The following is an 18421-nucleotide window of genomic DNA, read 5'->3' on the forward strand; positions in this document are numbered from 1 at the left end:
ATAATTTTTAATGTAAACTTTGTTGTACGAACGTACATGACTTTAGAACACACCTTCGCATGTGAGACTTCCGCGGGGTTTTGGTGAATGTAAACAACAGAAAGATACGAGGACCGAGAATACTGAACACAAACAGAGAAAACGTTATTTAAATGGTATCTTTGTGCTGCTGAAGGTTATCGAAATGATAGTTTTAAACATATACTCAAATTTAAATACGTCGGATATCTTTTTTAATTTAGTTCTTGTTGGAGAGGTGTCTCATTGGCACTCACACCACATCTTCCTATATCTAAGACAACGAAAAGTGTATTGTTTAAACAAGTAATCATATTTGTTGACCTTACAGTTTTGATGACCATAGGAAGATGCTGATAATTCATTATTTTGATAAAATAAACATTGATAGAAAATGTAACCATGAGTTACGTCTAACCAAGGGTTAAAAAAAATGAAATGTTCAACCTTAGATACGTAACCCTTTGTTGACAAAGAGTAATAATATTCTATATTTAACCAAGAGAAGAGCAACTTGGTCCTGCACATGCATGAAATATTTGCCGCTGGAGGTTTAAACAAAACCACATTCAATCAGTCTTTAAGTCACTGTGGTTGCCCGTTTTTTGTTTGAACGGAATACCAAATCATGAAGAATATATATATGACCAAGTATGGTCGATATTTGATTTAACCCAATTCTTCAAGAATATATAGAATGACCGGTATGTTTGACCAGTATTTGATATAACCCAATTCTGTCAGGGAGAACACGGCTAGGTTTACACAATTAAGTCAAATGAAGTTCATGCTCCCTGTGACCTGATTAGTTATAACAGTTTATCATTTATAGGGGGCGTTATCAAGTGCTAGGTTATCAATATTTACGTGACAGAATATGTCGGTCTATATAAATAAATAGGTGACATGCGGTAATTTTGTTTTCAGTTCATTTATTTGGTCATGATGTAGACTGAACTTCAGAACCAAGCATTTCCACTTTTTTCAATAAGATATATTGAAATACCTTCAAATACATATTTTATTTAATTATTTCTATTCAAGCTATATTAAACTTGCAGTGAGGTGGTGGTAATTTTGCTCCGTATGAAAGGCTTCATAAAGATCTCCAGTGAAACGTTGCCTCCATCCATATGATGTTACTCTCTAAATTTAAGAGTTATGTGGTCTTTCTTCAGTATTTAATTGATTTGTCCGTCTCCGCTAAAGATTATGATGAAGAATAGTGATTCAAGTCTAGTGAATATGTTAATGTAATATGAATATAAATCCTGCTATGTTTATACAAAGCACCTAGTCAGACTACCCTGACACATTATGTTGGCTCCGAACTGACAGTTCTTTATCCTATTTAATGCTACGTTTTTAGCAGAGAAGCAGCAAATAACAATTAACATGCCCTGTGTTTGAACCGGAGCGAACCCATATCCTTTCGCACTCGAGGTGAGCACACAAGAAGGTGGTCAAAAAGCATAAAACACAAAATCACAATATCTCGATCGATTGTTCAATGAATTTGGAAATTTCAGTCAAAATCTTTACTTATCTTAACAAGTTCACATGTTAAAATAAATGATCATACGTACACATGTACCAAATTTTAAGTTCACAGTAAACTATATAGCTACCTAAAACTAAATCATTAATCTAATAATATGGAAAGACCGAAAGACAGACTAGCGGACAGACGGATGCACAGTCATTGTTAAAGGCACTACATGCAAAGACCTATAGTTACTTACATGTATATTCACGTCATGTGGTGTTTGGTTGAAAGTTGTGTCATTTGCAATCAAACTGCATTTTTATTTGACTTACAGTTGCCATTGTGTAATTTTGTTGCCATGGAATTATCTTTGACATATTATGATGTATAAAATCGTTTTAAGGTTTTCATTAATTCAATTAATCTCAGTTTTATTGATTTATATGTTATTTTGACAATAATACGATATCTAATGACCACTCTTTGTTTCACTTCTGTTGTGAAGACATTACTGTATGGTACGAGATCTAAATTAATACTAACAAACATATTATTGTTAAAGACCAGTACAATGAGTGCTATAATAACCATATCTCAATGAAAAACAAAATGTTTAAAATGGGTGAAAAGTTAAAACAAAGAATAAAAAGACATAATCCCATTATCTGCATATTAAAGTATTTCTAACTTGCTTAAAATAACTGCGACATTTCTTTGTAACAGTATTTGTTATTAGTAGTACCTTAGTACTTGTGTTTTGTGTAGTCTACAATAACAGATTAGAACCTTAACACACGTGTTTGGGTTGTTTTCCATACCATATATATCATAGAGATAAGTACTTCTGAACTTATTAATTGTTTGATCTGAAATGGACTGCATATTATTTTACTGACGAAGAAATGAAAAAAATGGACGGAGCACTAACAATTCTTTTATCTTATCTCTTTGTTTTTTACATAGTTTTTTTTTTAATATGCAAAACTTGTTAATAAGCACCAAATTGTCTATGACACATTTCTTGTTTCTTACTTTGTATTTTGGCGAAGCAATGAAAATTAAAAAAAAAAGAAAGTATAAAGGAAGCGGGTGATCTCAGGTTTTCCGGAAGGGTAATACGATCTTGCTCCATTAGTGACACTGTCTTGTGATAATTTTCTTTATTTAAAGTTGTCTTATAACGTGTAAATAGTGACAAAAACTCGTATTCCATTTTGTGTTGAATTCAATCACTCTATAAGGAAAAACAGTCTTTGAAAATATGATATATTAATTAATTGAAATTGAGCTTTGAACTAGTATAGTATTTCGCATTTCCATTCTCAGTTTTATTTAATAATTTCAATTCATCTCAGATCGGCACACATTTAATGTAGGCCGTCAGTTATTTTTCTCCTAAATTGTGTCACACTTTTATGCAAAGGTTTGTAATAGCTTACTGAAGCTTAGTAAGAAGTAAAATCACAAAAATACTGAACTCCCAGGAAAATTCAAAACTGAAAGTCCCTTATCAAATGGCAAAATCAAATGATAAAACACATCAAACGAATGGACAACAACTGTCACATTCCTGACTTGGTGCATGCATTGTCAAATGTAGAAAATGGTGGATGGAACCTGATTTTATAGCTAGCTAAACCTCTCACGTGTACGATAGTCGCTTCAAATTCCATTATACAATTATATTAACAACGATATACGGTACTAGTTTCATTCGTGGTTGTAGGCAGTACCTTGTTTATACGTACACACTCGTACTTCTGTATTTTGTTTAGATAATTGTACCATGTATGTTATATAAATAGTCACCCACATTGGGTTAACATGGTTAAGTTTTAAGTCGCCATGCCACTTAACCCATCAAAATATTAAAAAAACAAAAAAATATTTTTCATCTCACTCAATGATCCTTAAAAGAACGAATTATTGAACCTGTACGTCAGAGGACTACTTTTATCAGATACAGGATTTCCGTACGACGCTCATTCTACCTGGAGACATTTAACTGTTCTTGATATTAGCCAGGTCCCAATTGAGGACTGGTATCGTAGGTAAGATCCTATAGGTCAATAACTAGTACACACTGTAATCTAAACTCTTCATCGTTTAACAAAGGTTTTAAATAGTCTCGCGTGTTTGTCCCACATACATAACAGTTTAAACCTATTTTAAAGAATATTTTAAATCTAGTACAGGAAGGTACTGGTATGATATAGTAAGTAAAATCTTTCTTTTATAAATTATAATGTTTAATAATATAGTTTTAGTTTTATCACATTTTATTGATGCAGATAAATGCAAGTATTTTTATTTAACATCTTTATTTTGTTTCATATATTTTTTTAGACATATAAACACTTTCCCTTGTTTTTGATTCACAGACAGCTGGAGGTTTATATCGGGTTCTTTTCGTTTTTAGAGACCATACGGTTGCTTATATTATCTTGTAGCAACCTCATTGAACTTTGTTTGATAGTTTGGAATCATACCACATATCTTTATTTTTAATATATATATTAGAGAGTATATTATTACAAAAGGTGTGGGTGCTACTAAACGGATGTTCAAAATCATTAGTCGAAGATGTTTCTCCTTTAAAATTGGTTAAATATAATGATATAAAAACTATTCATCATTTTTTTATTTTTACAAATACCCTTTGTAGAGTGGTTATCGTTGGTTCATATCTGTCATATTTCTGTTGGATAAATTGTTTGTTATAATTTAGGCCGTTTCCCCGTTTGCATTGATTCACACTTCTCATGTGGGGCCCATTTACTTCAGACTATACGGGATTTTCTCATTGTTGAAGGCTGAACGGTGACCTATTACTGCTAACATCCATATATTTAAAATCAAGTGGATTGGCTATCAAACCACACATTCATATTATATATTAAAAACGAATTACATTAAAGAACATCCTCAACATTACAAATATTTATTTGTAGATAAAAGCTGAAACACTGCAGAACACTATATTGACATTTTCCCTATGGTTTGTTTTGTCCCTACTCTGGATTGGTGGTCTTGCTGGTCGTAAGGGTGTAAATTTAATGCATTTTCAGGACAAAAACAAGTTGACTGATGTGTCAAATAACTATGTAGTTGATAACAGAGGTGAAGGCGGAAAATTTAGAATGCAATTGAAAATTAACTTGTTTAAAGCGGCTACTTTTGACTGATAAAGTGATTTGTAATGGCTTTCCACCGCATCAGAACAAACAGGCTAAACCACCAATGTTGATCTTAACATCACGGCTGTTATCTGCCTTTTGGTTGGGTTGTTGTCTTCTTTAATATATTCCCCATTTCTATTTTCAATTGTATCATCTGAAATGTGAACAAATTAGTTATTAAATCATATATGTTTTCGTCAATCAAAAGGGGGAGGATACCATGTGAGGATAATAAAACTCGAAAGTCGAAAACAAACCAACAATGTCACGACAAAAACAGACAGCGTACAAGACTTCCTGATAAGTTTCCAAAAAAAGATGGCGTATTGCAAATGATTCTTTTATGATTGTAACTGTTTGAGGTTGACGCAGTATCGTAGCTATCCCTTTTTGTTCACTTTTGTGGTTACTGGTTTATAGTCATTGACCATCTCTTTTCGACTTGGATTTAGGTTTATAGTTAAATACAATCAATTTTATAAATGATTTTCCTTATACAGTTATTAAATTGTTAGTTCAGTAAAATTAATATTATTGGGTTAAGATTTTGGTCACTTTGTTTGATTTTTAATTTTAAGTATCTAATAACATTTGTAAAGTGAAACAACATGTTACTTCGGGTGTAATTGTTTAGAGGCTAAACGTAAGCATAAACACCTCAAGATTGCGTTACACTTCCCAGCTGAACATTTCTAAGTTTTCTTGCATCCAGCAAAATCAACACGACGAAAACGGTCTTACAGATTGACTCAGAATTCGGCTCTAACCATTACATTTTTGTGTTGATTGAATACGTCTGCACGAGGTAATGGTCAGATAATGTCAAATCCAAATTTCGGACAATCAGAATTATTTATCTTGTAGGAATATTTTATGATTACATACACTGATTCTAGTCATTGTTTTCAGCCTTTGTCGCAATTTTTGGTTGACTTCAGTCATTTGATTATTCTTTTTTAAATTCATACTAATTGAAATGGATATGTGTTTAAAGGTTGTTAAAATTGACCTATCTTCTGGACAGCTTATATCCGGTTATTCCCTGTTCAGAAAAGATTATATATAACAACTTTAAAAGCTCAAGTACATATGCCTCATGTAGTTTCAAAACATTTACTTTATTCGATTAATCTTAGTAAATTCGGACAATCAGCTATCGTCTAACAGCTACTTATCTTTTTTGTTTAAGATCTTTATGTTTATTATAGAAGGAAGTTAATACTTGTCCATCGTTAATAAATAGAATTATTCGAGAGTTTTCCAACCACTGTCTTTCTCAATATTTTTTTCTCTCAAAACTGTCAACATTAATTTATTCGTACAAAGGGCCATGTTTATAATGACTACTTGCACCTAGATTCGTGTTACAAGAACTTAGTTTAAAGTACGTAGTCCAAATATTGAAGCATCAACTTTTGAAGAAAATGCAAGAAGAAATCAGAATTTCAACAACATATATGAATAGAAGATGTGGTATGATTGACAATGACACAACTCCTCACAAGAGACCAAAATGACACAGAAATTATTAACTATAGGTCGCCGTACGGCCTAAAAACAATGAGTAAAGCCAATATCGCATGGTCAGCTATAAAAGGACCCGATATGACAAAAGTAAAACAATTCAAACGAGAAAACTAACGGTCTTATTTATGTACAAAAAATGAATGCAAAACAAATATGTAACATATCAACAAACGGTAACCACTGAATTACAGGCTCCTGACTTGGGACAGAAACATACAAACAGAATGTTGCGGGTTAATCAATTTAGGGGGATCCCAACCCTCACATAACCTGGGACAGTGGTATAACAGTACAACATAAGAAAGAACTATCACAGAGTGGACGTGGCCGCGTACTTATATATCCCATGATAAAAACCCACTAATTACAGATCTGAAAGTACTTGCATTTACTGACAACTAATTCAAAGCCACTAAAAATTTATAAAACAAATCATGCATTTTAGACTTAATTATCAGTCAGTACACATCCAACATCCAATGAATCTGATTTAGTGTAAAGACGTCATAAACAGTCAAAGAAAAACATGACATTGTGCAATGCCAAGGTACATGTATCGAATATATACATTACACACATTAAGATTGAGTGCAAGTTATCTAACACAACTTACGACGAATGCTTTATAAAAAGCTAAGCAAAGTTTTTTTCCCTCAATATGGCACTGATTGTGATGTCCATTACACGCAAATATGTCTTTAATACCCCATTTCGTTGTGCACTTAGTATTGTGTCACTTACGTGTATACGTACCTACCCGGTAACATTAAATAATGCACACTGCCTCACGCTTAAATGTATACGCACCTATACAGCAATACTGAAGATTCCATACTTCACTTTTAAAAATGTACATATTTATCATGTTTTATGCCCCATTTATAAGCATTATGTTTTCTGGTCTGTGCGTCCGTTCGTCTGTCTGTTCGTTCGTCCGTCCGTTCGTCCGTCTGTCCCGCTTCAGGTTAAAGTTTTTGGTCGAGGCAGTTTTTGATGAAGTTGAAGTTAAACCAACTTGAAACTTAGTACACATGTTTCCTATGATATGATCCTTTTAATCTTAATACCAAATTATAGTTTTTATCCCACTTTCACGGTCCACTGAACATAGAAAATGATATTGCGGATGGCGCATCCGTGTATTAGGGACACATTCTTGTTTAATTTAAATTACTTTCTTTTTTTTTTTTTAGCAAAATAACGTTAAATGTTAATCTTTTAGTTTGTTTATTTACATCTATTATATTTTATATTGTTCGGTCAATAACAGATTAAATTGTTCTTCCTTGACGACTTGAAGATAATCATCAAAACCATTTAAATATAGACTGAAAAAACGGTCACCGATATCCAATAAAGGTTTTTTTAAATTAGTTTATCCCAAAACAACAAACATGTTGAACTATTTAAACTAAAAAAGTACTACTATTTATGTTCATATTCAGTTCTTTGAAACGGGAAATGTAAGTACATTGCACCTTTGAATTCTACCCCAACACGAAATGTCCCTTAACATTCACTGACTGATTACAACTCCGATCAAGTTCATTATAAGAGAAATTACAAATTATCCCCTGAAACTGTTTTATACTAGGATAACGTTTTCTAATCCTAATAACCCAGCCCCTGAATAGCTTTATACATGTAATTGCTTTTTGAAGATCTGACAACATTTCTGAACAGTTTAGTTATGTTGATGTTGGTAAAGGATGCCTGTCTCTCATTTCAAATATTTACAAAAACTTGAACAATTTTCGAGACATCAAAGAAATAAACAGCACTGAATCATTTTAAACATATTGTTAAAATCATGTAAAATTTGTTGTAAAATCTTTTACGCCAATTTTAGCAATTGATACAATATTCAAAATCAAGCAATTTTTTGTAGTTTTAAACAAATTTGGATGTTAAAAATATATGAAAATGATTCAGATACAAATACCCCTACCCCTGTTAGAGCTGGTGTACACGAGTATACATATTTTACACATAAATGAAAAAGAGAAATTTTGTGATTTGAAAATGAAGAAAAATGCAATGAACAAAACATAAATCGTAGGTACCTTAAAGAAAATAATGAATGAATTCGTAACTAAGACCTTTTAAAAATAGCTCTATGTACGTTTTATCTGTCCGTTTAATATATAATTATGTTATTGACAATTAATATTTATTTTAGTGTATTGATTGTATAAACTAATTATTTATCGAGTCCACGTACACTTTCTTTATAGCCGTTCAAGTAAAGAAAATATAATTCAAGGTTAACTTTTTTTTAATTTAAGGATCACATGACTTGAAAGGAAACACGTGTAAGGAACAAAGCCGCTTATACATGTTATATTAAATTTCAAACTCATATTTAAAAACAAACTTAAAACAAAGAAGGTAGGAACCAACATTAAACTCGAAGTGTCAAATATAGAAACGGATCATCGACTTTCGTATTATAATTAATTCATAATACACACACATATATATATATATAAGCATATCGGATGTCATGCATACATTTTGTACACTTGTCATTTTATATTTATAGAATTAAAGAAATCAAAGAGAAAAATATTGTTTGCTATTTATATCTATACATTTTCTAATTGTTTCATTTGCAAAGTAAATTCTAAAAGTTAAATTCGATTGTCAGTTGATTGCACTTTGGGTAAATACGACATGGGTCGAAAGCAATTTTACATTGACTATATTTTGTTGACTTTTGAGTTCAATGGTTTGCTTTTGTCGTCGCTAATTGAAATCTGAGTGTACATTATTGCTGGTCAATCAAATTTCGGTCATTCAATCCCTTTGTGATGTACAATCCTTGTATTTTTACACTTCTGTAGTTTCTCTCGATTAATGCACATCACTATATATCACAATTAAAAACCAATTGTTCAGGGATAAAAAGCGCATAAACTGCATGATACTTTAGAATGAAATTCATAACAGTGTAGCTATGGCCATTCATTGACTGGGGGAAATTAGGTGAACGTTCGTCTGTGTAATGCCCACTGCTCACGACGTACTTATCATAGAAATTTAAACTGTGAGGTCACCAAAGGTTCTAAACGCCTAAATAAAATAATTAAAAATACTAATCAGGAATAACCTTTGTAATTTGAAAATAAATAAAAATGGCCTTCAACACGGAGTCTTGGCTCACACCAAACAGCAAGCTATAAAGGTTGAATACTAAAAAAATCTTTACTTGATTTTTTGTTATGGTTTGACCATCAATTTTCCTAATATGATATCGCACGTTCTTTCAGATTATTTTTTTTACTTCATTGGCTTTAAAAGTTACAATGCATGATGTCGTCTGTTTATGTAGTTCATATGTGTTTTTTCGTTTTTCGTTGGTTTTCCCGTTTGAATGGGTTTACACTAGTAGTTTTGGGGCCCTCTATAACTTGCTGTTCGATGTGAGCCAAGGCTCCGTGTTGCAGGTCGTACCTTGACCTATAATGGTTTACTTTTATAAATTATTACTTGGGAAGAGAGTTGTTTCATTGGCACTCATACCACATCTTCCTATATCTATCTATATCTATACATTTTTTTTTCAACAAAAGAATACATCACAAGAATATAAGTTTTGTAAGAAACGTGAGAAATTGTGTTTGACTTGAAGATAAGGCAAAGTGACAAATATCTGAAAGAATGAATCGTTTTATGGTATTAAACAAAGAAATCAAATGATTTTTTAATTATCCAGAACTCTTCACAAACAAAACCCACATGTATATATACGCATTGAATAAATAGTAGGCCATTCTTAAATGATCACACCGTAGAAGTAGTTGTGCTCTTAATCAATGAGATATTTTGTGAATTAACCCCATCAACTTAATAGTTTTTTTTTACAATGGATAAACCTATTTTTTTTTTATTATTATTAAATAATATCATCTCTGAATATTATTATTCTTATAAATGACACGGTTGTATGTGATGATTATAATAAATATTTAAAACAAATTCCTTTCAAGCTTTGTAAAAAGAAAGTTTCATTTTATGTATCGGAATGTGTAACAAGTGAATATTTCAATCCCCACTGGAAGGCCTCTGACAAACTGGGTGAGCATAAAATCATAGCCGTTGACAAACAAGTTACAACCTACAAACGTTTTACTGTCGACCACACTGTTATGCAATTAATTCTATAATAAATATCTAAGCGATATATTGCGAAACAAAAATTTTACGCGATAACCAAATTTGGCGGAAGAAAAAAAAAATATAATCAGAACAGATACAATAGGTCTTTCCCCAGAAAAGCGGAAAGACCTAATAATGTTTGCATTTACACCATCTAATCTTATTTGTTTCCTAATTATACAGAAAACCTCTTCATATCTTTTTATTTTTAATAAACATAACAGTAATATATATATCGTCTTTCTATAATTTGTTATGATTATATAATAGATATTTATAATTATAATCTTTGATCTTTTCACATTGCATTCTATACGTATGTCATGCTTTGTTCATTGTTTTCAAATAAAAGGTGCATGCTTTATCCTCGTGAAGTAATACAATTCATTCTGAGATCATGCAAATCCCACTAATTTCACTACTACCTAACCTGTGACTTCTGAAGTATAACAGATATACAAGAGTGTTATTTGCACATGGTAAGAAGCGATAGATAAACAACATAATTGTCTTTGTTCCGCCTAAGGCATTTGATGCGTTTGATTTTAAATCATACGACCATGGTTTTTTTACGTACTTCACGACAAATTCTTTATATTGTAGAAACACATCACAATGAATTACCTCCCACTAGGACAAGAGCTCTCACATCATCCAATTTTACCACAGAATCAGACGATGGAAACAGATTTCTCACTAGATTTGACCTATAATCCAATCAAAACAGAAGTCACAAGTTTTGATGTAAATTCTAGAAAAAACAGTGCAAACTCAAGAGGTCAGATGACTTCCTTTCTTCCACCATGCAGAATATGTGGTGACAAAGCATCAGGATTTCATTATGGCGCCAATACTTGTGAAGCGTGTAAGGTATGTGATTGTGATGAGATGTAATTTATATCATGGCTGTTTAACCCTCGCAATGTTGAGACTACATTTTATCTATGCCTACCCAATTTATGTAAAGTTCATTTCCAGTAGAATAGTTTATTTATATAAAAACCAAATGATGGGGAAATTAAACAAAGCTCACATCGCATAGTACACCATAAAGGGCCAGAAATGACAAATGTATGAACAGTTCAAGAAAACCAACGGCCTAATTTATATACAAAATAATGAACGAAAAACAAATATTTTACCCCGATTTTGTTTTTTGTCCGTGGATTTATGAGTTTGAACAGCGGTATACTACTGTTGCCTTTATTTACACAGCAATAAGCGACAACCTCTACATTACAGGCTCCTGAATTTTGTTTTGGTTCATTTCTTTCGATTAATTCCCTTTCAAAAATCTTAATGATGACACCAATTATTCTTCTTACAATTTCAGGGATTTTTTCGTCGTAGTATTGTACGCGAACAGAAAGACGAAGATTTTGAATATCGATGTGTCAATGATAAAAAGTGTACTCTAACTGCTGGGAAGCTAAGACTGTGTGCACACTGTCGATATCAAAAATGTTTGACGATTGGCATGTCTAAACGTGGTACGTCTTTGTATAATTTTTTTACTGTTAATAATATTAGAAGTACGAGCAGGTAAGTCAAAATACAAGTAAATACAAAATAGAAGAAGAAATATCAGCATGCTCATAGAACATTCCTCCGTAATACAAAAAGGTATGGAAAAAACGAAAGCAACTACATATATTAAGGAAATCCCTCAGAAAGTAGCGACAGAAATAAAAGTACGAACACAGATCTCATATAGCAAAACCTCAAAGTTTGAGCAAAGACCATGTTTTTCCAGAAACGATGTAGAATGAATAAATATCAGAGGTAAAAAAAATAGAAACGATTGAATTAACACCACAATTTGTCTAAATGAATTATAAACATAATTATGTCCAAGGATTATGTACAATTGAAATTTGAAAATATTGAATACTTCAATACCAAATAAAATTAACAAAGAGAGCGGGTGCTCTGTGGTTGGACGATTACTTAAATTCGTTTACAATATACAGTTCTCTTGTTTATTTAAACCGTCTTTAAACTGTAGTACTTTCATTCTAAACCAATAAAGACATGCTATTAAAGCATCGGACGTTTTAGTGTGGAAATGTAAAGCAGTATGACATGTTAGTTAGTTGTTGTCATTCATTACATCAACACAATTTGTCAAAGATTCATTTTGAAGTTTGATTCTTTTATAGCAATAAAACAAGGCAGATATACCCATGCTAGACGAACTCAGTATATCAATGAAGTAAAACATCATGATATTAAAACTGAACCAGATCTGAAAGAAACCATTCCTATTGATAATAATGAAGCACTAAACTTTATCGATAGTCTCATAGCTGTGCAGGAAAAGCATTCACACACATGTGTAAGTATATACTACATATATCATAGCTGTACAGGACAAGCATTCACACACATGTGTAAGAATATACTACATATATCATAGCTGTGCAGGAAAAGCATTCACACACATGTGTAAGTATATACTACATATATCGTAGCTGTGCAGGAAAAGCATTCACACACATGTGTAAGTACATACTACATATATCATAGTTGTACAGGACAAGCATTCACACACATGTGTAAGTACATACAACATATATCATAGCTGTGCAGGAAAAGCATTCACACACATGTGTAAGTATATACTACATATATCATAGCTGTGCAGGACAAGCATTCACACACATGTGTAAGTACATACTACATATATCATAGCCATACAGGACAAGCATTCACACACATATGTAAATACATACTACATTCATCACAGCTGTACAGGACAAGCATTCACACACATATGTAAGTACATACTACATATAACATAGTTGTACCGGAAAAACACTCACACACATATGTAAGTATATACTACATATATCAAAGCTGTACCGGACAAACATTTACACACATATGTTAGTACATAATACATATATAATAGATAGTCTCGTAGCTGTACAGGACAAGCATTCACACACATGTGTAAGTATATACTACATATATCATAGCTTTACCGGACAAACATATGTAAGTACATAACACATATATCATAGATAGTCGCATAGCTGTATAGGGCAAGCATTCACACACATATGTAAGTACATACTACATATATCATAGCTGTACATGACAAGCATTCACACACATGTGTAAATACATACTACATATATCATAGCCGTACAGGACAAGCATTCACACACGTGTGTAAGGACATACTACATATGTAATAGACGAAGACAAATAGACATTCTTATATACTAACTAGCAATATAGTACGACTTCATCTCCTTTAGTTTAAATAAAGAGAAAGTAAAAAAAAAAAAAAACTATCAATGTATGAAAAACTAACAGATTTGATTTTACAGGTGGGCTATTTATTTTCACGAGATATTTAACTCAAGTTCCAAAATAGGCACATGTTCACCATTTAAAATACCAAATATCTTTGACCTTATGAGATGTTCAAGTAACTTTATTTTTGTTTAGATTTCCGTTTTGATATATGCACTAACTCTTCGATGGGTTCATTGAGAAGAATTGGCTTCCCTCAATATTAAAAGTTCCAACAAATTTTAACTATCCATATTAGGAAATCATTCTATCCTGAGTTTTATCAGCTTAATACATTGTACATGTTCTAGAGCTAGTTGCAAGCCCCTTTATATGGCAGTGTATATCTTGTACATAAATGCAACAGTAGTTTACTGATGTTCATAAATTCATTCGGAAGAAATAAATCTATGTAGCAAACAAAAACTGAGGGAACATACAAGGAGACCAGTGTATCGACAAGGTACGCGCATGCTGTTATGCATACATTTCTAAAAATAGAACCCAGCCGTTAGTATGAGTGTACCTGTTGCTAATCATATAGAGAATATAAACATCAGAGCACATATTCAAAAACTTATATTGATGCAATGATGACAACAAATAGAAGCATATGTTGAACTATTGTGCAGTCTTATCCCCAAATAATAAATTATCTCTCTTTTTAGTATGAGAGATTAGATGTTAATCATAACAACGAAGTGTCTAATCCTGCTTTATACAAAGACAGGGTTGGCTACAGTATTGTAGACACGTTTGAATCTTCTGTAACTTTAATGGTAGATTTCATGAGGTGTATTCCAGGTTTTGCCCAGCTTCACAAACATGACCAATCAGAGCTGTTGAAAGGTATGTCATATCCTATCATAACCAATCAGAACTCTTTAAAATTTTAATCATGTAACATTCGTCTACTACCTTTTTTCACAGAATAATTTCAAATGAAAAAACAAAATTGTTTTTGGAGGATAACTGCATAATAATTTATGTGGCTGCATCTCAAAGTTTGACATCTGTTTGTTTATCTTGAATATGTTTAATAATGTTGACCTTGTGGCATCATGCCTGTAAGTGTTTTAGGAAATGTACCTTACCCGCTATGTATTTATACTTTATTATGTTTGATATAAAATGAAATTTACTTTTTTTCCTTTTCTACAGGCAGCCATTCTGACTTTTTCCTTATCGGAGAAATAGACAATCCAATGTTTAATCAACAGCAAAACGGAATACATAACCTCTCTAAATGGCCTGTTCAACATTTATATTCAAAGTCGAAACTTCAAGATGTTTATAAATTCATTTCCAAATCTCAAGAACTTTCAATTTCAAAAGAAGAATCAACGTTACTGCGTGCTATAGCAGTGTTATCAACAGGTACTATTCTAATTCATTGCTATTTTTTCATGAATAGATATATCATTTTATTGAGGTGTATTTGCAAAAATCGGGATTAGGTTACAAAGGTTCCGAATAATATTTCCTGCAAGAGGCTCGCAAGGATAAAAAAGAATATCCAACATATATCTACTCAACGATTTCTTCAATATAATATCATGAAATTGGTGCCTTGCAGTCGGTGTCCGACATTTTTGTTTAAAGTTATCGGATTATCAAACATTGCAAATACCACGTTATAGAGCGGCATTAGAGGCATATTCATCGGCAGTGGTGCAAAACAGGCAAATTCGTTTACAATGAGGAAAACAGATAGAGAATTTGCGAAATATACACTGCCTACAAATCAATCTAAATGCGTTATGCTTATACATACATAAGGTGTAATTATATATACAAAAAAAACGGACATTTGTAATCATATTGGCAGCAAAAATTATTTCTACTGTAAATGATATATTTTTGTATTTTTCAATTGTTTCATCTTTTCGTCCATTTAAGCGTTTTTATTATTTTTTTCTTTGTTGAATAGACAGAGTTGATTTGTGTGATCCAGAAGAGGTAGATAAAATGCAGTGGTTTTGTGTAAACTGTCTGCGGATGTTGACAGCACGATATTACAACAATCCGAATCAGAGACTGTGGCAGCTGTTGGAACGCATCACTACACTACGCACTCTATCACCAGATTACTGACATTGATATATCGTTACAATTAAGGGCTGATGCTCATATAATGTATGCATGTTAAATATATTTGAATAAAACAGTGAAATAAGTTTTGTGAAAAATCGTCCTCGTTTAAATATAAAAAGGAGTAGGTTCAGTAAGACCCCTTTTTGGCCCCAAAATATAGCAGTTTTACAAAATAGTTAAAATGTAAAATTTTAGTTTTTTATTGGACAGTAGAATGCTTCAGCTACATAAATATGGGCTGTCTTTGACAATACAATGCACATATATCCTGTACTAGCACCAACAAGACATGCTAAATTACTGAAATCTTCACAATTCTAGCATTTTAGCTAAATTTTAGACGATTTTCGTGTAAAACGAAAGTGGCCGCATTCGTGTTCATCCTTAATATTGAAACGTAAGTTGTATTTGATGATAATACATAACATATATAAAGGTTGAGGATGAACACGGATGCGGCCACTTCCATTTTTACCACAAACCATCTGAAAAGTGACCTTTTTCGGCATATTTGGTAGATTTTTCATATTTGAGCTTGAATCGGATCGTTTTTAATGACTAAATCAGATAAAATCTTTCACATAAACTAATTAATTCAAATAAAATAGACACTTAAGTGTTTAAAAAGTGGTCAAAATCTTTCGTCAGATGAACCTGAAATTTGAGGCCAAAATCGGTCCTTACCGGACCTACTCCTTTATATACATGTATAAATTATCAAATGAATCTAAAAGATAGCATATTTCAAAAGACATTAAGTGAAAAATCATATATGTATAGGAGCGTATAAACAAGCGACAACTCTGCTACAGTTCCATCCTTTAAAAAACTAGTGAAGGAGATACACGACTGAAAACACATGTTATATTCTTAATTGATATAAAAATCAGCACATCAATGTTAAACCTGCAAATTTGCTTCCGCAAATTATGTGCTTCCGCAAATTATGTGCTTCCCGCGACGGGATTCGAATTCATGCTATTGAGATATAGAGACAACACCGTCTGCTCTGTGTCTAGCGTTCCAACCCACTCAGCCACCGATACTTCAGCTTTCTGTTTCGATTCCTCGTCAGTTGAATCTAGAATTGTTACATAGTTTATGATATATTTGAATACATATGGAAATGTTTGCAGATTATCTAAATTATCTTACAAGTGATATACATTGCATCGCCATCGTAATGTATTGTGTTACAAATCTAGAGCAACTTTGCAGATTCAACATTGTTGTGCGAATATATTTAGACTAATTATGAACATAATATGTGTTTTCAGCCGCGCATCAAATTCACTGTGCAATTGTTGGATATGTCGTAGAGTTGTCACTTGTTTAGGCCTGCTTATCGAATAACTGTGACTGCATCTTACGATACTTAACAATAGATATCGATGATATAGCTCATAAGCTATTAATTCCATCTTCATGCCTAATATATATATATTGTGTTGTGTTGCAATCGTCGTAACCACTATGTCATCCCTCTTTTTCTCGAATGTGACCATCCGAATTAGACTGGTCATAGGTATTTTTCTTCCAGAAACAACACGACGGTTGCCACACGTGGAGCAGGATCTGTTTGCCCTTCCGGAGAATTGATATGACCCATTTGTTTTAAATGATTTCGTGTTGCTCAGTCTTTTGTGTTCTATATTGTCTATAATTTGTATACTGCTGATTGTCATTTGATCTTTTTTTTGTCGTGACATTGTCATTTTATTTTCGACTTTTGAATGCTTGAAAAATCTTTTTGGTATTTTTCATCTATCACTTAGAAATGATTGTTTTGGCATCGTAATAGAATACTGTACAGATTGTCTATCGAGTAAATGTGTTAATCCTTTTATTTTATAATAATTGTGTCATCTGACGTCATAAAACACTTGTGGCTAATTCCATGTTCGAAGAAATTGTTCCAAATATATTGTTGGAATTTATAATGTTCCTTTAAAAAAATGTGTATACTTTAACGATAAATGTAAGTACTATCTGAACGTTACTGATAACAACTTATTTTCTAGTGCATTTTTATTTGCGTGAGTAGAAAATAAACGTAAATATGTAAAACTTGAATCTGTTTGTTCATGAACAAAATAACAACATTAGAAAAATACTGTGTGTTTGTTTATTCTACATTTGCTAAAGGTATAGCAAAGGTATTCACAAAATTTGTTTAAACCCGCCCATTTTACGCCTGTCTCCAGTTAGGAGTATCAGGCCTTTGTTAGTCTTAGATATAAGAAGATGTGGTATTAGTGCCAATAAGACAGCTCTCTCATTCAAGTCACAATTTGTAAAAGTAAACCATTATAGGTTGTATGTTTTAAAATGTTCATTTATCATCAATGTTGTTATCCATTCGTTTGATGTGTTTGAACTTTTGATTTTGCCATTTGATTTTAGGACGTTCCTTTTTGAATTTTCCTGGGAATTTTTAATTTTTTTTTTATATGTTTTGGAGATTAGTGTGACGTCCATTTATATTGAACTAGTACACATTTTTGTTAAGCTGAAGCCCGTCTACAGGGATTTCTCTCTATGTTGCAGACTTTTTTCTGCTCTTTGGTTGGGTTGTTTTCTCGTTGACACACTCCTCATTTCCATTCTCAACTTTACAAAATAAAAGACGCGAAATAGGGTATTCTGTTAAACGCTAAAA

General features: G+C 32.1%; 1 protein-coding gene across 1 annotated transcript; it reads left to right on the forward strand.

The window, feature by feature from the left end:
* Positions 1-3601: 3601 nt before the first annotated feature.
* On the forward strand, positions 3602-15857 carry LOC139529718 (retinoic acid receptor gamma-like). The gene is made up of 7 exons (XM_071325574.1): positions 3602-3719; positions 10972-11238; positions 11702-11858; positions 12528-12703; positions 14337-14517; positions 14830-15045; positions 15599-15857. The coding sequence occupies exons 2-7, from the start codon at positions 10984-10986 to the stop codon at positions 15760-15762; spliced, it is 1149 nt and encodes a 382-aa protein (XP_071181675.1). The 5' UTR covers positions 3602-3719; positions 10972-10983; the 3' UTR covers positions 15763-15857.
* The last annotated feature ends 2564 nt before the right edge of the window (positions 15858-18421 follow it).

This window comes from Mytilus edulis, chromosome 7 (assembly GCF_963676685.1).
Source record: "Mytilus edulis chromosome 7, xbMytEdul2.2, whole genome shotgun sequence".
Lineage (NCBI taxonomy): Eukaryota > Metazoa > Mollusca > Bivalvia > Mytilida > Mytilidae > Mytilus > Mytilus edulis.

Coding starts and splice junctions, on each gene's coding strand:
- LOC139529718 (XM_071325574.1), top strand. CDS start 10,984: ATGAATTACCTCCCACTAGGACAAGAGCTCTCACATCATCCAATTTTA. Junction 11,859..12,527: donor GATTGGCATGTCTAAACGTG/GTACGTCTTTGT, acceptor ATTCTTTTATAG/CAATAAAACAAGGCAGATAT. Junction 12,704..14,336: donor AAAAGCATTCACACACATGT/GTAAGTATATAC, acceptor CTCTCTTTTTAG/TATGAGAGATTAGATGTTAA.